Here is a 23,273-nt window from a genome sequence, read left to right on the forward strand (position 1 = left end):
AGGTGGGACTGTAGAGGGATATGAGGCAGGAGACTGAGTCTGTGAGCTGGAACGGGGGTGGGACGTGAGACTGGGAGCTAAATGTAGGGAGACTAAGATTGGCTGGGCAAAGAGACTGAGTCTGGGAGCCAATGAGGGAAGTTGGGTTTGGGATGGAGATGCCAACATCGGATAAAGAGCCTGGTGGCTGGGAGATGGGGACTAGATGGACAAAAAGCCTGGGAGTCAGCCTGGGATAAAGAGCCTGAGAAGGAAGACAGGGTATGCTGGAGACTAAGATTTGGACAAGGAATCCTGAAGATTAGGTGTATTCAAATATAATCTAACTTCTGAGGAAGGAGTCCTACAGACAAGTTTCCTTCATTACACAACCCTGATTCATTCCCAGAGTAGGTCCATCTTGTGTACAGAGGCAAAAGTCCTGTGTGTGTGGGTGGGGGGGAAGTGATCATATAATTAAAGATTGTATCATGAAGCAATGCATGAGGCGGCTAAATTATGATGGCACAGGAAACTTACTTCTGACATATCCTAAATTTTGAGTGCTTGATTTTGCAACCTTAATATTCCTTTAACATGGTGTTTTAGATGGAATACTTTTATACATTGAGAAATATTCTAACAGAAGTGTAAGGATCTGTTTGTCATTCTACATGCAGTAAAAATAAAAATAAAAAGCAATGAACACAAATACCAAAATGGAAATGCTATTGTTTCTTTTTATTAAATTACTTTTTATTGTAAAACATGGACTCTGGTTTACCATAAATTTCCATTGAACGGCAACTATTTCAGAGTCGAAAAGAAAATTACTGGGGAAATAAAAGTATTATAGCACCAGAAGAATTTTTTTTTTTTACTTTTTAAAATGCTAATTAAATTGTTAACACGTACTAAAAGCTGCTGGCAATTTTTAAAGGTGCTACACATCATTTTTCTGGCTTTCCACAGCTTTCAGTAGAACTCCAACATGAATAAACCCCATAACTATTTTTTTTTCTGTACTGTAACAACTCTCATTCTGTCAGGATGAAATGAATCTAGTTGTGAAGGGCTGGAACAAGGCTCACTGCAGCATTTAAATCCTGCTTTGGGGCTATGTGGATCTGGTGGTTTAGGCCTCAGTTCAGCAAAACACTTATGCATGTATTTAAGTTCCTTTTACTTCAATGAGACTTAAGTACTTGCTGAAAGTTTGGGACCTGCTTAATGGCCTTGCTGAAAAGGAGAGACATGCTAGGAGTAAAGTACCTCCTCATGTGCACTGCTGAACTGAGGCCGTAATCCAGACCTACAAAACTTCAGAATATTAATCTTTGAAATCTAGGTAATTTATCCTACATTTTTGTATTAATTATCAGAAAAGAACTGTTTTATGGTTAAAGTGCAGATTGGCACTTGGGTGATCCTACTTTTGACACAGAATTTGTGCATTACCTTGGGCAAGTTGTTTAATCTCTTTGTCCCTTGTTGTACTTAAAGTACCGCACAGGATCTTTTCAGGGGGAATAAGGCAGAACGCCACATTTATTAGTACTACATGTATTTACTAACACTGTAATATATTATATGCATATAATACAGTGTTAATGAATACATGTATTACTAATAAATGTGGCGTTTTGCCTTATTCCCCCTGAAAAGATCCTGCGCAGTACTTTAAGTACAACATTTTGGTGGAGAATGCGAAAGGGGGAGCAAGCATAGAATCCACAGTTATTATCAAACTGGTGTGCACACCGCCAGCTTTAGCAAGCCTGGCACTATAGGAAAAAGAGCGTAAACTTTCAGTTAATTAACCAAACTCTGAAGGATATAGGAGTTTAGGTTTCAATTGTGTTGTAGAGGTACATACACCCTCAGCCATAGGAAGGCTGAGCTAAAGAGGAGAACTTAGTGTTTCTCACTCTGATCCGGGGAAGGATCTAATCCGGGGAAGGATTTGTATAATTGGTGTATGAACCCTCGGTGGTAGCAGACCGAGTAATAAAGAGGGAGGCTTAGCGTCTCTCCCTCTGGCCCAGAGTGGGTTAAAAACATAAAATACAGATCTTGTTCTGTTAAACCAAACTCTGAAGGATATAGGAGTTTGGGCAGTGTAGTGTGGTTTATGTTTGTTTGTTTTTTTTGTTTTGTTTTGTTTTTTGTAAGTAATATTGTGGTAATTTCACAATTTTGAAGAAAATGTTTAAGGAATGGGACCAGGAAGGGTGGGGGCTAGTTGGAAAGCCTACCCTCCTTGCTAAATTGGTAGTGGAACAAGGCTTGTGCCCATGGAAAGAAACTGTTTATTGGAAAAAGCAGGATCGGGCCCAGGCAAGCAACAGATAGAGAAACTGAAAAACATGTTGGGTACAGAGAGTTAAAACAGCACTCTCAAATCTTACAGCAGCAGTAACATCAGGAGAAGAAACATTTGAGACCCCAGAAGGGGGCAGACCTTTGGGACCCCTCTGGAGATTGGGAAGGGGGATATTTGGGATATTTGGGTAAATTCCTCCTCCCAGGGCCAAAATGCCATTAAAACAGTTAACAACAGTCCCTGCTTCTGCCTCAGATCTCCAGGCCATGGCAAAATGGCTGGAGATTTTAAAACAGAATTTTATTTTTTCTAGATGGAGTGTTAACGCCCTTTTACTGAAAGAAAGGGAGGATTTACACTCACAAGAAATGCACCACTTAATTAGCCTTTGTGCAGCCCCAAGTACCAAACACACTGTGGCAGAGACCAAGCAGGTTCTGCCAGGGTGAAAGCACTGTGCTAATTTGTTTCCAAGCTTCTATCTTTCAGGCTCTGAACCAGAACATCAGGAGAGCTGGTACCAGCTGAAGAGTTATAAAATACCATGGTTATAGTGTCATGACAAAGTCTGTGTTCAATGTTCTATGTTGCATGTTCTGTGTCTGTCTCTAGTGGTGTCCTATGCTAGCATTGGGTCTAGAAAAAGAGGGAATACTACACTAGACAGGGCAAATGTCTTTTCCTCTCTCTACTTCCCCCATGTCCATCCAATTTATCAATCACCACTTGTGTCCAAAAAAAACTTTGGTCCCCAATGCATCAGGTTTATTTTTTGTTAGGTTCTCTAATAGTCATTTTGTTGTTAATTTTTGTTATTAATACATTTTTATTGTTAGTTACATTTGCTTGTATTATTATTAATTCCACACTTTCCTCTATGCACTCTGGTTCTACTTCCCCAAGCCCTGAAGGGTAGTTCTTGGGCCCCCATAACCTGTAAGACCTTGGCCCGTAATTGTATGGCCCCATCTTTCAGGTCCCCAGAAACCTCTGAGAACAACTGTTAAAAACAGGGAATTCTACAACATTTTAGCAACTGAATGTTAGTTTAAGTCCAAATCAGCTTAACCTTGCATAACAACTGTGGTACTCCTACAAAATCTTATTTGTTGTGTGTGCTTAAGAAGGTCCTGACCTCAGTGACTTTTATTGTTTGATGGCTATTGCAGCATCAAACTTGGGCCTCATTTTGTTTGTCAATGTACCCAATTATTGTAATGGTAATGGTTTTGTTGTATTTCCAATTATTATAATTATAATTGTTTGCATTTGTGTTTATGTTATATCTGGTGTTTAGTCAATTGTAATGGTTTTAGTTATATTCACCTGGTTATAATTGTTTGGTTTGTTTGCAACAAATACAAAAGATTTATATGGTGACCACTCAAGAATTGTTCTTGAGAGGTCAAAAGGGGGACAATGTAGATAAATCTCTGATAATTTTCATATCACTTTACATTGTGCCTCTTCATATAACCTTGTGGTGGGTCTACCTACGTGTGACCTCTGTTTTCATGGGACTTTGTATCAAAGCCTCATTTAGAAACTTTGCATTGCCCTTGGTAGAATATTATAGCCCCTAAGGATAGAATAAGATAGAAGAAAAATTTCTTTTTGCTAGCAGTAGAACAAGAGCTCTCCCCCCCACTCTTAATCAATTGCCCTGTTGAATGAATGAGGTGTGAATGAACAAGGCATGGAAGGCAGCACCTCCAGACAGCCTCAACTGTTGGAGAGGGGCTGGGAGCCAGACTCAAGGACAATAAAACGTGTCAAGTGGGCTCATTAAAGACAAGCAGACATACTGACGGCCTCGGGGGTTAGAAGCAAGCACCTTCTTTTGGAAACACCCTCTTTGCAGCATTGGGACAACACTCAAAAGAAAGCAGCACAAAGGACCAATGGACACAGACACAGAGTTTGAATCTGGTATAGATTTGCATAAGAGGAAAGCTGCTATAAAAGTGAGGTGTCTTGCAGAGGACCCCGGGTCTCGTCTTGTCAACATGGGAGCATCGATCCGGATTGGCAGAAGCCCGGCTCCACCCCCTCCCCCATCTAACTCACCTGGCCAGTGAAGTTAAGGGGAGCAACTAATTGGTAACAACAAGACGGAATGGGAGTGTGTTTGTGTGTGTGTGTGTGTGTGTGTGTGAGTGTAAGTGTAATATATTATATGCATATAATACAGTGTTAATGAATACATGTATTACTAATAAATGTGGCGTTTTGCCTTATTCCCCCTGAAAAGATCCTGCGCAGTACTTTAAGTACAACACCCTCAGTTCCTCAAGTTAAAGTGGGGATAACAAAAGTTTTTCCACACCTTTTTTCTGCCTTACACTGCAAAGGTTCTGGGGATGTGTACATGAACAGGTCCCAGATCTTCAGCTGTAATAGAGAAAGGGACAGAATAAAACTGTGGTTGTGATGGTGTAATTCTGATTGCTTGAGAGGATTTATTCCAGCTTCATATGGCTGTAACTAAGATCAGACTCTGTCCCATTGTGGATATATTTATCACTAGTATTGAATGTATCAAATGCTTTCTGGCTGCACTGATAGTTTACTGTAATTTTTCTAAAAACAGATTATATTCTTTCTCTATTTTGTATTCCTAAAGGCTATTTTTTACAACAAACAAGAAAATGCAGACAGATCCCAGTGAATAAGAGACACTTATTCTAAAACTGTCTTCAGTACCTATGCAATTGTGACAACTCAAATTCACTAGCCTAAACAATGACTATAAAATTAATCATTCTTGTAATGGTGTATCTTCAAACCTACACTGCAAATGGACAGATAATATGTGAAAGGCAAATGAGTGTGGAATGGCACAGACACCCAAAGCACCACATCATGAAATGGACTCTGATGAACAACATCTGCTCAAACTTCTACACAGATTGCTGGAATATAAATACCAATATTGAAAGGAACATCCTAGAACAGCAGGCGTTGAATGTCCCTCAAATATGTCCCTTGCAGCTTCAGTTGGGGGATAGTCTGTTCATATCTTCAGAGGCATCTTTTCAGTCACATGGGATGAATTTGGGGAATGTTTCCATGGAAGAATTTATTAGGTGCCCCCCAAAAGACTTTCTTCAAGATCAGTTGATTTTTGGTTGCAGGTTAAAAGGGATGCATCAAGTTGACCCTCGGTGGCTTGGAGTAGGAACTCATTATTTTGCAGAAGTTCAGACCAAAGGACCACCGTTATGCAACCTGGGCCTTCGGCTCAATGTAACAGTGAAGCAGCACTTTTGCCAACAGTCTTCAAATGCACCTTTTTGCTCCAGACATGGCAGATGCTTAAGCCATGTATGGGAAGAGGCATATAACTGCCACTGTTCTCAACAGTATTCTGGAAGATTCTGCCAGGAGTTTGAGGCATGCTCCAGTAAACCCTGCCAGAACAATGCCTCCTGTACTGACACAAGAGAAGGAACTATTGGGGATTCCTATGAATGTACCTGTCCCTCACAGTTTGCAGGTAATATTCTCCCCTCCCGCCCCCAAATAGATAGATAATATTTGTAGAAGTATATAATGTTTTTCTGTAAACTTTAAAAAGAAGCTTGAAACAAATATAAAAAAGTAAATGCAGTAAATACATTTCTGTGTGTGAGTGTGCATCTGATGGCCTATTGACACGATTACAGTACACTTAGTTAAGGTTTTTTATGGTAAATTTGTGCAATAATTTAGGATCAGATTTTGCAGTACTTTCCCAGATGAACATTTGTGGGGAAAGGTGAAATGAGCTCTTTCCCACTCTTTGCATAGCTTATCTAAGTGTCAGGAAGTATTGCAATCCCTGTACTGAGGGCCTGATCCAAAGCCCATTGACATAATTCTGCAACCTTGTATTGACTTGAGTGGATTTAGAATTAGGCCCCCAGAAATTATATGGTTTGCTCCATTTATACTTTCTGGGGGTTTTACTGCACCCCAACATGGAAAATAAAGGGGAGGAATGAGGCAAGGCTGTGGTTCTGTTCCTGTATAGCAGCCAATAGAAATTACTGGTTGTATAGGGAGAAGTAAGGTGCCCTCCATAAAAAGGTATGATTGACTGTGTTCTATGTCTGCAAATCTGGGAATTCCAGAAGGTCTGTTGATCCCACCTTTAATTTTATGATTCCTCACTACCCCAAACACAAGGCTGTGACCTAAATGAGTGATAGATATGTGATCATAGAATAAGAAATTAAATATTTTGAGTAGGTTTTGCCATTGATCAATGTTATAATTATATTAAGTTATCTCCATGCAATAATTCTATTAGCAAATGCATTCACATATAAGAGAATTTGTCCAATTATGAACAATGGCAAAGTTATGAAAAGATTAATACATATTTTCCAAAGTTTAGTAAAAATGGTGTGAAAACAGAAAACATACTGTGCCTGTTTCTTTGTGGAAGGTACGGATTTGAACTCTGCTGAAATGTAAGGCTACTCATTTGTTCAAGTATTATTTAAACATATTGTTAACTGTTCTGCTAGACTGTAATGGACAGGATTCAGCTACTGCCATCAATTCATATTGCCAGTCAAGTTCTAATATTAAATAAACTGTATGGCAAGGAGGAGCACAAAGATTAAAACAGCAGATATTGCAGATGTGCTTACACGGGTGTAAGTGAAGGAAAAATGTCTCCCATAATGTTAACTAAACAGAATATTTGCTCAAGTGTGAATAATATCATAGCAACAATTCAAGTGACAAGCATAATGATATGGTATTTAGACCCATATGCTGTAAAGTACAAGCAATTTATGACTGATGCAGTAATTTCCAGTGAGTTGCATGTTAAGCAAAATTCATGCAAAAACTGATTCCACCTTCGAGCAGTTTCTAGGATTTGCAGTTTCTAGGAAGCCAATACAAGCTATCTATGTTCAAATAACCAAGAAACAAATAATGTATACTAAATTAAAGCTTCAACAGTAGCTCTGAATCAGTCATATGTCTGTATCTTAATATTTTGGGGTCTGGTAACAATGAATATAAAGTTGCCCAAAACTTCCCATTAAAACTGTTTTCAGTTGCTTATAACTTTTTGTGAGACAAACTATTTGGGCTGAAATTTGTAAGCTTAATATTCCATTAACAAAGTGTGTGTGTGTGTGTGTGTGTGTGTGTGTGTGTGTGTGTGTGTGTGTGTGTGTGTGAAAATTTCAGTATAGAATTGACTCTTCAAAAAAGCTACCTTACTATTGTACTATGATTTCACTAGGTAAAAACTGTTCAGAAATAATTGGACAGTGCCAGCCCCATGCCTGTCTGAATGGCAACTGCAGCAATGTTACTCCAAATACTTTTCTTTGTGAATGTGACAAAGACTTTACAGGTAAGCAATTCATTTTATTTTCTATGCTGTAACAGTAATTGTAAAGCAGAAATTTACATGAAACAGATTGAGTTGTTAATGTGCAGTTTCCAAATTGAGATCTGTGTGGAAAACTAAGTTAATTTTAATCATAACTGAAACACACATTTCTCCTGTGAACTCACAATGAGACTACTTACGGCAAAAGGTGAAAATCAACAAATGTAAGGGCAATGGCTCTCAATCCTTTCCATACTGGGATCCCCTTCCTATATAAATGGGTTTTCCCTCCCATTTTGGTAATATGCAAACAGGAAGGTGTTGCCAAGTACCTAGCACCTGCTCATGGCCCCAAATTTCAGAACCGCTAAGTAAGGGTATCAAAATCTGGTCATGGATAATTCAGCCTTAGTTTAGACTGTCCATGGCTTCTATTTTACCAGGTTCAATGTATTTTAACTGCATGTGAGAGTTTGGCATCAGATAACTCCCACAAAGTTGTAATAAAATATATTGAAATATTGTGTTTACTTGGGGACAGTGTGTGTGTGTGTGTGTGTGTGTGTGTGTGGCCAGATGGGGGGCTGACCTAGAGGAGGAGTATGAGAAGTCATACCGGGGAGGTTGGTGTTGGAAACTTAGCTGTGAATTTCCTGCTTTTAAAAGGCAAATTTACAAACTTCTCTTTCAAAGATTGTATAAAATACTTTGAGAAAACTGAATAAAAGGCGGCATCATCATCATCTCCTCCTCCTCCTCCTCCCAATACCAAGGTCAGCCCCTCACCCCTTACTCCATCTGGTCCACAGGGAGCCACACACACACACACACACACACACACTGTGTTCCCAAGTAAACAACTTATCTGCCCACTACATATGAACCAGATACTATATCCAGACTACCTACCTACTACAAAACCATAAAACATCATACCCTTCATGTGTGGTTCAGAGTCAGGAATAGAAACTGGGAATCTTGGATCCCTGTAATCTGCTCTAACTAATAGAAAATATTTCCCTATAGGTTTGCTTTTAAAACAATTTTCCAATATCTTTTATTACAACTTTGTGGGAGCTATCTGATGCCAACAATGATTATTTGGGGCCAAGTCTTCAGCTGACATAAATCAATGGAGTTACACCAAGTAACACAAGCTGAGCATCTGGTTCAATAGATTTTACTTTTCTTATATTTCTTATTTTGGCACAGCAATTTAACATCTGTGTTCAGTAACCTTTATTTTAAAAAGTACCTAAGAGTTGTAATGATCTTCCTGCATCATATAATCAGTTCTGTCTTTAATCAATGCCAAATTTCTATTAATAAATCTATTACACTTTATCACTACTGAAAGTATGTCTCTAGTACTTTATAACACATAATTACTACTGGAACAATATAAGAAAGATATGTTTCTTGTAGTGTACTAAACAGTCATTACTGAATAAAATATCTTTGGATTCAGGATCACTGAGCTACCCAGTGTGTTATGTATCAGAGTTGGCTAACCTGAACTAATTTTCTTGTTATTAAGGTATCATAACAGGACAAGTTCCAGTAACCGCGGCATAACCTAATTTAAATCAAGACCTTGGAGGAGTAAATTATATGTTGTGCTGACATAGGAATCCAATATGTCAGCTAGTAACCCTTTAACAAACTGAGTTCTACAAACTGTCAGAGAAGTCGGGGAAAGTTACTAAACAAGAGAATAAAATAATTAGCTCAAAATCCAAAACCTGAAATTGTCCATTATAAAAGGAGGATTAAGAATGACAGCTCTAAACTAAACTCTGAAATAGGTGGCTGTACAAAAGCATTCATAGTTGCTGTACAGATTTTGAGTGTATTACTTATGAGGTCATGTTGGGATATATACTTGAGGTGTGATAAAGTGAACAGTTTAACTGATGAAACTCCAGCCAGAGGAATGCCAAAAAGGGCTGAATTCAGCAGATTTTTTTCCTGGTCTTCCCTGAAGTTCTTCAAAGCATGAATATTGTAAATACTGCCGTAGCAAAATAAAGCAGCTGGAAATAAAAGTTCATCATACCTTTCAATCTACATTGAATTATTTGCAGAAATAGTTGATCTCTTACCCCTCTAACTCTTATTTTGATTTAAATAGACAAGAAAATTAATAAAGGTCTCTAGAAACATTGGGGCTGAAGTTGGGACCACTGTTCATTTTAAGTTATTTAAATAAGATAAAATGAACTAGTTTGCTAATAGCTTATCCAATAGTAGAATGAACTAGGTTATTTTTATTATATTCTTTGCTATTCATTGATAATCCAGCAATATTCTGAATATAGAGTAATGCACACAGAACTTCATCCTAACAGATTATTGCACATGGTTGGGCCAGCGTCACTCTCATCTACTCACCAGTAGCAACTGCTATATTTCAGGCATCAAAAACTTTATTATAACTCAGATTTTTCAAGCTAAAATCTTTCTGGAATATTCCTGTACAGGGATGATTTTTCCCCCCTGCTAGATTGTTATTGTAGTCAGCCTTCCATTTGTCAATATAGAAGAAAACAAACAAAAAAACATTTTGTATTGGTTTCATTTCAAATGAGTGTTTTTAATAAGCTGATTTTCTAATAGGGGAAACAAAGCTAAATTCACCAAAAATTACATTATCAGTAATCAAATATTTTGGACTTAGACTGTATAGTGCTTTTATCAAAGAACTTCAAAGTGCTTTACAAACCTTAATTAAGACTCATGATCCTTCTGTTAGGTAGATATTTCTATTTCTGTTTTACAAATGAGGCAAGTGAGTGACAGAGTTCACCAGGAAAACTTGGGTAGACACAAGCCACAACTTTAACTTAACTTAAGAAGTGGCGCTAACCTCACATACCAGACGTTTAAATGGGTCCAGTGTAGAGTTACAGCTGCTGTCTTATAAACAATAATGCCTGGTAGCAGGGCCGGCTCCAGGCACCAGCCGAACAAGCTTGTGCTTTGGAGCGGCAGATTCTATGGGGAGGCATTCTGCCCAATCCTAGGGTGGCATGGCCGCTTTTTTGTTTTGTTTTGTTTTTGTTTGCCGTTCCGGCCACCGTGTAGGGGGTGGCAGCGCGGAGGAGGGGAGCGCCCTGCTGGGAGTGGGCTGCGCGCGCCGTCTGCCCCAGCCAGTGCCAGAACTGTAGCAAGCCCGGCAGGGCAGCCTGCGTCCTTCCTTCCCCACCAACCGGAGCGGTGCGGAGTCCTCCCGGCAGGCGGTGCGGCGGTCGGGACCACGTGGCGAGCGCCCCCCTGAAGCCCTGGCCGCCCCCCTTCTCTCTCTCCCCCCGCTCCCTCCCTCTCGCCCCCCACTAGCTGGGGCACGTCTGCAGTGCAAGGAGTCCCCCTGCACCCTGGCTCCGGCCGCCCCACAGGTTTTTTTTTTTTTTTTGCTTTGCCATTCTGGCTGCCCCGATTTTTTTATTTATTTTTTTATTTTTGCTTGGGGTGGAAAAAAAGCCAAAAAGCTATAGCTTGCCTGGTAGACCCTCTTCAGCCAACCCCTCCAAGGCTGGGCACACTTCTGAATCCCCTCACTTTCCCCCACGTGAGAGATGGGAGGATAGAGGGTACAAAGGGGAAACATCAGTCTGTGAAGACTTTAGGTCACCCCTTGTCTTTACAGTTAGAATCTCTACCAGCTATAACCTGGATCTCACTTATTTCTGGGAGCTGAATCTTTTACTCTTTAGCTACACTGAAAATCATCCACAACTTGTGACAAACGTTCCTAGAATATCTCCTATCAGTAATGTTCTATTCTCACACTTTTTAATCTAAGCTGGGCCTTCACAATGCTGCATGGAAGATGGAAAACTCTGTATCCCTGCCAATTTGGCTAAATGGAAGAAAATCTTTCCTGATCCTAAACCAGGTAATCAGTCAGGCCCACAACATCCTGGAAACACAGCTCAGTATACTTCAACTAGAGGGAGGGAGTGCAGGGTAGCAAGATGGCTCCTGGACTTCTGGGAAAGCTTAAAATTGGGGGCAGTGGTGAAAGCTAATTAGCTTCCCCTACTCCCACCCCCTGCCTGGCCAAGAGGAGGCAGAGTCCCTCCCCGGTACAATCTATTGTGATAACTGGGCCTACAAATTTACCATCAGGGTGAGCTCAACTGTGAAAAAGTTTATAAAATGTCACAATAACCTATAACAATAAATGGTGATGGTAAAAGTTGCCCAAGGGAGACAGATCAAATTAGTCCAAACAAAAAGACCTACTGATATAATTCAAGGACCGTATTAAGATCATGTTTGATAAACAAGAGATGTGTGGAACTGTAAATTAATAGGCCAAAATTGGTGTGTTGGAAATTAGGCCTAACTGGTGAATAAAACAGTGGGGAACAGGCTCTCACTCCCTTTTTGGGCCCTCAAAGAGATTTTTTTGGGAATAATGCTGACTTAACTTAAAGAAGGGGAAGGAGCAAGCTGAACCCCCACTATTTCCTGGGACCCCGGGATCCAATGTGGCAACACTGAGACTTTGGGAGATGTCCTACTCAGGCCAGAGAGAGTGACCCAGATGACACTGCCAGTTTCAACGAAATCTTGAACACCACCTGGGATGTGAAATTTTGTTGTGCATGCGCATGTGCACTCACAGTGTGTCCTTTTCCTTTCCCATTTTATTTCCTCTTTCCTATCTTTTTCCTTTAGCCCTCTGCCTAGTAAGAGTCTGGCTTAGACTTAGACTCTAGCTCAGACTTCCAGACTTTAGAAGCAAGAGGAAGACCAAAGACAGGGTAGGCCCACTGCTCAGTGAAGAGGGAGAAACAGTAACAGGAAACTTGGAAATGGCAGAGATGCTTAATGACTTCTTTGTTTCGGTCTTCACCACGAAGTCTGAAGGAATGCCTAACATAGTGAATGCTAATGGGAAGGGGGTAGGTTTAGCAGATAAAATAAAAAAAGAACAAGTTAAAAATCTTAGAAAAGTTAGATGCCTGCAAGTCACCAGGTCCTGATGAAATGCATCCTAGAATACTCAAGGAGCTAATAGAGGAGGTATCTGAGCCTCTAGCTACTATCTTTGGAAAATCATGGGAGACGGGAGAGATTCCAGAAGACTGGAAAAGAGCAAACTAAAAAAAGGAAATAAAAATAACCAAGGAAACTACAGACCAGTTAGTTTAACGTCTGTGCCAGGGAAGATAATGGAGTAAGTAATTAAGGAAATCATCTGCAAACACTTGGAAGGTGGTAAGGTGATAGGGAATAGCCAGCATGGATTGGTAAAGAACAAATCATGTCAAATCAATCTGACAGCTTTCTTTGATAGGCTAACGAGTCTTGTGGATAAGGGAGAAGCTGTGGATGTGGTACACCTAGACTTTAGTAAGGCATTTGATACAGTCTCGCATGATATTCTTATCGGTAAACTAGGCAAATACAATTTAGATGGGGCTACTATAAGGTGGGTGCATAATTGGCGGGATAACCGTACTCAGAGAGTTGTTATTAATGGTTCCCAATCCTGCTGGAAAGGCATAACAAGTGGGGTCCCGCAGGGGTCTGTTTTGGGACCGGCTCTGTTCAATATCTTCATTAATGACTTTGATATTGGCATAGGAAGTACGCTTATTAAGTTTGCAGATGATATCAAACTGGGAGGGATTGCAACTGCTTTGGAGGACAGGGTCATAATTCAAAATGATTTGGACAAATTGGGGAAATGGTCTGAGGTAAACAGGATGAAGTTTAACAAAGACAAATGCAAAGTGCTCCACTTAGGAAGGAAAAATCAGTTTCACACATACAGAATGGGAAGAGACTGTCTAGGAAGGAGTACGTCGGAAAGGGATCTAGGGGTTATAGTGAACCACAAGCTAAATATGAGTCAAGAGTGTGATGCTGTTGCAAAAAAAGCAAACATGATTCTGGGATGTATTAACAGGTGTGTTGTGAGCAAGACACGAGAAGTCATTCTTCCGCTCTACTCTGCACTGGTTAGGCCTCAACTGGAGTATTGTGTCCAGTTCTGGGCACCGCATTTTAAGAAAGATGTGGAGAAATTGGAGAGGGTCTAGAGAAGAGCAACAAGAATGATTAAAGGTCTTGAGAACATGACCTATGAAGGAAGGCTGAAAGAATTGGTCTTGTTTAGTTTGGAAAAGAGAAGACTGAGAGGGGACGTGATAGCAGTTTTCAGGTATCTAAAAGGATGTCATAAGGAGGAGGGAGAAAACTTGTTCACCTTAGCCGCTAAGGATAGAACAAGAAGCAATGGGCTTAAACTGCAGCAAGGGAGGTTTAGGTTGGACATTAGGAAAAAGTTCCTAACTGTCAGGGTGGTTAAACACTGGGATAAATTGCCTACGGAGGTTGTGGAATCTCCATTTCTGGAGATATTTAAGAGTAGGTTAGATAAATGTCTATCAGGGATGGACTAGACAGTCTTTGGTCCTGCCATGAGGGCAGGGGACTGGACTTGATGACCTCTCGAGGTCCCTTCCAGTCCTAGAATCTATGAATCAGCCAGTCAAGACTGTGAGCCTGTTACCAGAAAGAGGCAGGTGAAAGCAGTCCCTGAAACAGCTTGGGGCTGGTACAAATTTGCAAGGTCTCAGGTGGCATATAGGAGCTTGTATTATGCCTTTGTTTTACCAGCAGTGAAGTTGCAAGTGAGTCAACACCAGAGTCAGAAGGTTCCTTTTCTATCTTTGCTATTCTTTCCTCTCCGCATTTATGTGCTTGTCTTGCTTTGTCTGGTAGGAAATGGGATTAGACTTTAATAGCAGCAGTAACTCCTTCAGTCCGTTTCAACTAATTTCATCTCTTTCCCTAAAATGGACAGTGATTACAATTTATAAGGCTCATGGGGTGTGGGGAGAAAGAGAGGGAAGCTTCCTTCTAAAATCTCTCTCCAGTTAACAGGAAAGCAAAGAAGGGATGTTAAAATGAAAACCTTACTTAGTACTTTACATTTCAAATGCTTTAGTCGTCCCTCTTCTTTTCTGTATGTTTTAATAAAAGGTTTAAAAGTTTAATTAGGTGTTTACGCTGATACCAAGCAGGCTGAGGTCTCTGTATATGAAACCACAAATCTTCTTTAACACTTTTTAATGTTGGACAGTGAGAGGGTCATGTTAACACCTTTGACACTTTGGGGCCCATTTATTCCATCTAAATTAATACAACTCCCATGTACACTTTGAAGCACAAGGAGGGGCTCAGCTCCAGCATGTGTAGGAATGAACTTTTCCTTTGTCCCTGCCCTCCCAGGAGTTAGCAATCACCCCGGTGGTCTGACCCCCCGCTAGGGTGACCAGACATCCAGATAAAACTGGGACTGTCCCGATATTTAGTTGTTCATCCCATGTCCTGACCGATGTATGGTCAGGACACCATTTGTCCCAATATTTTGGCAAGGGGCTGGAGTGGATTGGTAAACCTAGCTGGCAGGCTCCCTAGCTGGCTCCATGCAGCTCCTGGGAAGTGGTCGGCAGGATCCTGCAGCCCCTAGGCGCAGGTGCAGCCCCTAGGCGCAGGGGCAGCCAGGGGGGTCTCCGTGAGCTGCGACTGCCACCAGCGCCAGCTCCATTGTAACCAATGGGAGCTGCAGGGACAGGGCCTGTGAGTTCAGGAAGCGTGCAGAGCCCCCTGGCCACCCCTGACCCTAGGAGCCAGAGGGACCTGCCAGCCGCTTCCCCGGAGCTGCCCCAGGTAAGCGCCATCAGGACTCTACCTCTGCCCTGGGCAGGTCCCTCTGGCTCCTAGGGTCGGGGCAGCCAGGGGGTTCTGCCCACACCTGCACCCCTGCCCTCACAGCTCCCATTGGCGTGGTTCCAGCCAATGGGAGCTGCAGAGCTGGTGCTAGTGACAGGCGCAGCACGTGGAAATCCCCCCTGGCCGCCCCTGATCCTAGGACCCACGTAAGCGCCGCTACGATCCCACTCCCTCACCTCCTCCCCCTGCTCCAGCCCTCAGGTCAGGAAGCGGGTGGAGGTCCGGCCGGGTCAATGGGCATGCATGGCATGGTCAGACCAACACTGGTCCACCTGGCCCTGTGCTGCCAGCATGCCCCTTCTCTGTTGGGGGCAGGCCCATGCTATGTCATACAGCTCCCCCATCCAGTGCCCCCCTGACCCGCTATGCCCAGCATCCCCTGGACCCGCTATGCCTAGTGCCCCCACCCCACAACCCTTCCACCAAAAATGCACAGTTCCCTGCACACCATCACCCCTGCTCAGTGCCCTCCCACCCACAGCCTCACCACATCTTCACAGCACCCCACACAGAACCCCCCACTCCTTAGTTCCCCAACACACACAGATCTCCCCTCACTACCTAGTGCCCTTCCCCACAGCCCCACTACCACAACTACATAGTACCCCACACAGACCCCTACTGTCCAGTACCCCAACACACACAGATCTCTCCCGCTTCCCAGTGCCACCCAACAGACCCCTGCATTGCCTAGCACCCCCAAACACACAACCCCCCTTACTGCCCAGCGCCCTCCACCCCCTCACAGTCCAGCACCCCACCACAGTCTTCCCAGACACTCACTCCCCCACACTCAGCCCCCTCCCCTGGTTGCACTCACGGGCCCTGCTGGGAGCTGAGGTGACTGTCAGCTGGGCTGAGCCAGCAGTGCGGCTGGGGCTGGAGCTGGAATCATGCACCCCTGCTCCGCGGCTTCAGCCAGGGGCTTCTGCCAGGGACTGGAGCTGGGGCCATGAGCCTCTCGCAGGGGCTGCAGCAGGGGTCGTACAGCCCTCTTGCATTTTCCTAGTGCTGTGCGCCCCCCTCCTGCATGGCTCTGGTCGGGGCTATGAGCCTGTGGCTACCCCCCGTGTATCCTGATATTTTCCTCTTGCGATCTGGTCACCCTCCCGCCCCACCTGCTGAGACAGGAAGGGGTATTTGTATGTTTTGCCCCAGCTTACATGCTCATTCAGCTGTTGATAAATGATCCAGATCTCCAGTCCTGAGCTCTAACCAATAGAACATATTTTTCCTTTAGTGTTCTTAAACTAAGGACAGTCCTGCATTTTGTTGAATTTTCCTTTATCTCCATCATTACAAGATTGACTTTTTCAAAATACTAACTTGAAATATATGAAAGGGAAATGATTGTCTTTGCATACTGAAGAACAAATAGTCAAAATGATCATTCCAGAGATGAAAATTTATCCACATTTATTGCTCAATTAATACTTTGATTAAAAAGGCTAACTATATCTGAAAACATTCACAATTATTAATTTCACCAGCCCACATGTGGAACATTGCATAATTTCTGGAATAGGATCACCAGCTGTTTTTACATAACCATTTGATTATTCTTGGAAGGCTATTATTTTTCAGTTGCTTGCCAACCTGGGCTAGGTCTCACCAGGAAACCTGAAGATAAAAGGGTCTGTGTTCTATTATTATCTCAAATACATCTCCATTTGAAGGGCTGAATTTTAAGTAAATGAAAAAGAAATCCAAATGGTACGTGTAACAGAGAACATAAATGTGTTTTAAATAGTTGAACTCTAATCTGAAAATGTAGTTTATACACTGTGTATAGAATTTGTAAACTGATACATTTCAAAATTAGCGAAACTGGAAATGAGTATATAACTCTAGATTTATGAAGGTATTTTTAAGTAAGGTTAGCCTTTAAACTTTTCTGCACAGACATTCTAAAATTGTTATATATGCAGCATTTTGCTTCCATGTGATTCTTAGATACATCATTTCCCTCCTGCAGGGGGTTGAAATAGATATCACTCAGTGGCAGATGTTTCACTGATTGCTGTAATGCTCTTTATAAATGCGACTATAATTTCTCCACTCTTTGTCACCCTTGGTGATTCTAAAATCATGTGCTGACTGCCTAGGAATGACTAAACACTATTTAAAAATATAACTAATTTCTATTGAAAAGTCTTTACATTTTTTTTCCAGTTTTCATATTAAAAAGTATAGGATGAATGAAATGGGCACAACAAACTGCTGGAAATGATGCTAACCCATAAAGAGTGTCCTTCAAATCATTCTTAGTGGTTAGCATATGCTTAACTTTAAGTTAACTTTAAGTCCCATTAAAGTGAATGGGACTGTTCACAGACTTAAATTTAAGCATGAGTTTATATGCTTTGTTGGGTCAGGCCTTAGCATACAAGTGTACCCAACATTTTGCACATATATTGTTTTTCAAAATCTGACCCTAAATGTGTTTTATGCATATTTTAGTTTTTACTGTACTCTGAGGCAGGATCCTTGTATTAGCTCAGGTTTTATTTAGCAAAAAATATATCCGCATTTAAGCTACTGATTAAAGTGTGCAATATAATAAGATATACTTGAATTGAAACTAATGGTGGGTGAAATTCAAAAGGTCAAGTGGTAGTTTTTCATTCAGGTAAGTGTCCAAGAGCTTGGATACCTCTGAGTTGTCCACCAATATGAAAATGTTACCTTGTTCTTTTTTCACTCCCTCCCCCCCAGTGAAGGTTAATGGATGCAGACAAATATAACATTTTTTCCCCTGAGGGACAAACACCCATGGACACAATGGAGCTGTGCCTTTAAAAGAAAGAGTCCAGCGGAGGGCAACAAAAATGATTAGAGGTCTGGAGCACATGACTTATGAGGAAAGGCTGAGGGAACTGGGATTGTTTAGTCTCCAGAAGAGAAAAATGAGGGGGGATTTGATAGCAGCCTTCAACTACCTGAAGGGGGGTTCCAAAGAGGATGGAGCTCGGCTGTTCTCAGTGGTAGCAGATGACAGAACAAGGAGCAATGGTCTCAAGTTGCAGTGGGGGAGGTCCAGGTTGGATATTAGGAAACACTATTTCACTAGGAGGGTGGTGAAGCACTGGAATGCATTACTTAGGGAGGTGGTGGAGTCTCCTTCCTTGGAGGTTTTTAAGGCCCGGCTTGACAAAGCACTGGCTGGGATGATTTAGTTGGGAATTGGTCCTGCTTTGAGCAGGGGGTTGCACTAGATGACCTCTTGAGGTCCCTTCCAACCCTGATATTCTATGATTCTATGAAAAGATAGAAAGGAATTGCTAAGAGTCATATTTCTGCATACTGGAGGAGAGGGGAAGCAATCTCCTGAAGCTGGCTATGAGTTGCTGTGTGTGTATGTATGTGTTTTGCTGAATCAAAGTCCATAAGAACATAAATGCAGGTCAGTTCAAAATCCAGTGGTACGTCATGGCAGCAAGGTTTATGCTAGCAGCTGAGGATGTGTGTGGGGGGGAAAGTGGTTTGAGAAAGATGGAAAGTAAAGGGATGCCTTTTCCCCCAGGTGGATCATTAATATGTTTTCATTCCATTTAGGGTTGGATTTGTGACAGTAGCCTACATTGAGAGTTTGGATATTTTTCTCATAATTGTTTGTTCAACACAACAGGACAGTGTAGGATTTGAGATTATGCAGGTCCCCCTGGATATCAGTATCGGACAGGCCTATTTATGCCTTATAGAGTTCAGGCACTCAATCCTTATCTCAATACCAAAATGCTGGAGAAGTTAATCACTGCATAGAGCTGCTGTAACTTTTTTCCTCCAGCTTCAAACAAAGTTGGGACATGTTGCTATTATGTCTTACTTTGTTACATTCTCAATCCAGTTGTGGCCTATTTACCCATAGTCTCTCCAAATTAGTTTTTGCCCTCATTAATGTAGACTGTACAACATTTAGGAAATCGGAGTCAAGATAACAAACATAGATGTTAAATTTCATGTTTTTTAAATAAGAACAGAGTTGGTTAACCAAGGCAATTGTAACCAAAACTCCATATACATTCCATTTTACCATTAAGGTTCATGTCACACTTTTGTTAGTGTCTTATACTTAATATATACATGCTGGAACAAGATTTACCCCTCCCTCCCAATAATAATAATAATAATTAATAATTAATAAAACCTCTGGTTTCCCCTGGTCAAACTTATTTTCATGCAATAGGATATTATAAATCTGTAATAACTCCATAGGCGTTGAAGTGGTGCAACCATCCAGCTCCATCTTGTGGCAGAGTAGGTCTTTAAGACATTTTATTTCAGTTTAGCGTTGCTCTCTAACAGATACACAGCAATATTTAATTGCTTGAATTGTTCAATTAAGATTACAGATGGCTTTATTTATTAGTTATGAATGTATATAACTGAAATGTTAACATTTTAAATTAGGTATCTGATTTGGAAGGTTTTTCTAGTGAGCTTTGAGAGGGTATAAAAAAAAAAAGAAGAAGAAGTTCCCTTTATTTTACAAGCACATTTCTAGAAACTACACTGAGAGCTGTTTAAAATCAATAATTTTGGATTTACTAAAAAAAAAGATTCCTCTCTGGTTGAAAATGAATGATAACCTTCTACAACAGGACCTGCAGTTATAAACATCGAATTCATTATATTTATGTAACACATCCTCTCTACTGTGTATCACTTTCTGATATACAGTGCTGCATCTTAATCATTTATAAAGAACTTTCATATTTACTTCTATCTCACCAATTGAATCAGTCCGAGGTAAGTAGCGTGACGGCAAGCCATTAACCTCTGACTGTTGCTATGTGGTCTTAGTTAGTTCCCAATGGAAAAACGTCCTCAGCTCCAAAGAATACTATTTTGGTTGTCATTAACTGCCACTCTTAGAGAAAGGGTAAGTCTTAAATGGGTATGCTGAACAACCTGTAAACCCAAGGCATGATCCTACAGGTCAGAGGTGAGACACATTAGCAGAGTATTGTGCGAAAGCTTGTACTGATGTGGCCACAACTGTACCTGTACTCCTGATAACCAAAGGACTTCAGTCTCTCCTGGTATCAGACTGACACCTTTCATGATTTCTACATTAAAAACTACAGCACTAATTGAAGAAAAGCTTTCGTTCAGACTGTGAGTAACATTAATCACGAGAAACAGTCTTTATAACATGCACCTTGATATCAAATGTCTTTCCTGTCAGCATTCTAAATATAAGCATTCTGATACCATATCATTACTGCAACTGTGGGTGAAGTAATTATTTGATTTTTTTAATTATATAGAAACTATGCATATTTAATAGCTTTTTTTAGGACTGTCATCATAGAAAAAGAAAACATAATCTTTAACCTGGTTTTGTCATCAACAAACTGTCAAAGTGAGGAATTCAATTTTTTTTTAACTTAAAGTATTCTTATCCCGTACACATGGTTGTATGAAATTATCCAAAGTAAAAGCAAATACATTTTTAGCTGAACGCAAGTTTAAGATTATTGATTTTAACTTCTCATTTCAGACTTCCAAGTGGTAAATGACATCATATGAAAACAAACCAAAAACAAAATTATCCAGAATTAGGCAAGATAATTTTCACTACATTTCTATAATCTTGTCTGCCCTATGGGAGGCAATCATTACAGATAAGATATGGTTTGCCCTTAAATACAGGTTTCTCATTTCCTTGGCTATTCTCCAGCTTAGAAATCAGACTCAGTATGGCCAGCAGACACATCAGTTGACATGTATATCATTGCAGTGATGGTTGGGGCTGCAAACTGCTCTCTGTTTTAGAAAAATATTTTCTTACTGAACTATTAGGTAAGGAAAATATCAGATATTTGAGAGGTCATGTAAATTAAATAATTATAGTATCAATGAAAATTAATGTCATTAGCTAATCTGTGAAGACTATATTTAAATGAAATGTTGACCAAAAAAACTTGTAAAGAAACCTCTGATATAAAAGGTTGCCTTACTCCTATGGGCAGCACGTGAAGATATAAATATATTACTTTGCAGTTTATGGTTGAGTAGCTGTTTCTTATAAGATGAAATAATTAAATCATCATTTTTCTTTAAATATGAACCAACACATTAAAAAAAATTCTGTTCATGCCACCACCAGAATGACATTTGGAAGCTTTACATAATCTGAACAGGAATAGATCACCACCATGAATGTATGATCTGTTGGAGGTTTGCCTAAGTGAAGACTGGAGGAATGGGTTACATATGAGCAAAGTAAATACTTTTAGGGTACGTCTTCACTCCAGAATTTATCCAGGTTTGGACACCCTAATATGGGAGCCCCTGTTTAGCCAAGTCTGGCTCTGAGCATCTATACTACTAAGTTACATTAGGGTCCTATTTGTGTCACTGCACTGCTGTGACTTGGATTAGGCATTAAGATTTCTGGGGTTTATCCCATGACTCTTTGTGCAGTGCTAAGCTGTGTCACGCTATGAATTGTATTGCAGTGTACTGTGGGAGAACTTGTTTGCCCTTCCCAGACCCGTAACATTTCTTAGCCCACCACATGATAGCTTGTTGCTCCAAAACTGCAGTCAAGACTTTGTATTGTCACTTATCTTGAATTGTTCCTTGGGATTACAGGATGTTAACAGAGGACACTGAATCAGGTAGTTTTCAAGTACTTGTCTACACTCTCCACATTCACATTTGAGGGTTGTTCCCTGGCTTCCACTTGGCCATATTGTCATCTGTCTTTGCCACCCCAGCTCTCACTTGATTTAGAGTATATTTTTGTTTTTGTTTGAGGTCAGTGACTGGAGGGAGTTCTGAATGGACCAGGTTCCCAAAGATCATTAAGATTTTCTGCCATTTTGTTACTCTGCAGCCTTCTACAGTGATATTTTGGAATAAAGAATTTTCACAGGCAAAGTTCCTGGACTTTCACCTCTTGCGTGGTGGAATGTGCTCATGCAGTGGATGTCTTGGATCATGCACCGGTTTTTGTCTTTATTTTAATGAAGGCATCCTGCTTCACTGATGGTGGTGCAACCTGTACGAGGCAATAATATCAACAATATGGGAGCTGGTTTCAAAGTCACTCTGGTAATCCTACTGGATGGATTGTCAGTATGAATTTTGTGTGAATGGCTCAAGTGTGACCATACCAAGGCACAGTACTTCACAGTTGAGTAACACAGGGTGAGATCGGTTGGTTGGCATATTTAGGGATCAGCTCCTCATTGTTTTGTCATTGTTGTTGTTGGCCAATTTCTGGAGTACACAATTTCTATCAGTCAATTTCTTTTTCAGCGTGTGCATGTATAACTGCTCTTTCAATGTTAGCATGCTGTCTAATGTGACCTCAAAGTACACTGGATGTTCATAGTGCTCAAGGATTGTACTATCTCATGATATCTGGAATATTCACTTTGTCTGATAATGTTTCATGTGAAAGGCGCAAACACTTGTGCATTCAGGTTGACATTTGGGAACCATGTGCAATAGTATTTTCCAAGTACAGCTGCGGAGGAAGTCAGAATGCACTCAGTGTCCTCAAGTCTTTTTGATTGGGTGGCAATGCAAGATTATCTGAATACATGAATTTTTCTTTTCACATTGGGGAATTCCAATTGTCATATATGTAGACACGAAATAACAGGGTTGATAGTACAGAACCTTGGGGCTATCCATTCTGCTGAGTATGCTACCTACTTTTCTGACCATTCATCACAGCCAAAAAAGTCAATTCTTGAGCATGAAGAAAATGATCTGCACCATCTTACTATTTCTCAAAACTTTCGCTGTTTAGAGGTAAGCCTTTCCAGTCAGCTTTTCTAAAGTTGAATATCTGAGAGTCCTTTCTTTTCCTGGGTTGAACTACAGCATTTGTTGTCACTCTGGTCTATGCTGTGATCATAGGAT

General features: G+C 40.9%; 1 protein-coding gene across 1 annotated transcript in view; it reads left to right on the forward strand.

Moving 5' to 3' along the window:
- Positions 1 to 5,044: 5,044 nt before the first annotated feature.
- The window catches only part of LOC128834278 (protein eyes shut homolog), a 94,298-nt gene continuing 76,069 nt past the window's right edge, over positions 5,045 to 23,273 (forward strand). Inside the window, exons 1-2 of the mRNA XM_054022887.1 lie at positions 5,045 to 5,798; positions 7,548 to 7,661. Coding sequence (XP_053878862.1) covers positions 5,045 to 5,798; positions 7,548 to 7,661 — 868 coding nt within the window. The remainder of the gene's footprint in view (positions 5,799 to 7,547; positions 7,662 to 23,273) is intronic.

Source organism: Malaclemys terrapin, chromosome 3 (genome assembly GCF_027887155.1).
Source record: "Malaclemys terrapin pileata isolate rMalTer1 chromosome 3, rMalTer1.hap1, whole genome shotgun sequence".
Taxonomy (NCBI): Eukaryota; Metazoa; Chordata; order Testudines; family Emydidae; genus Malaclemys; species Malaclemys terrapin.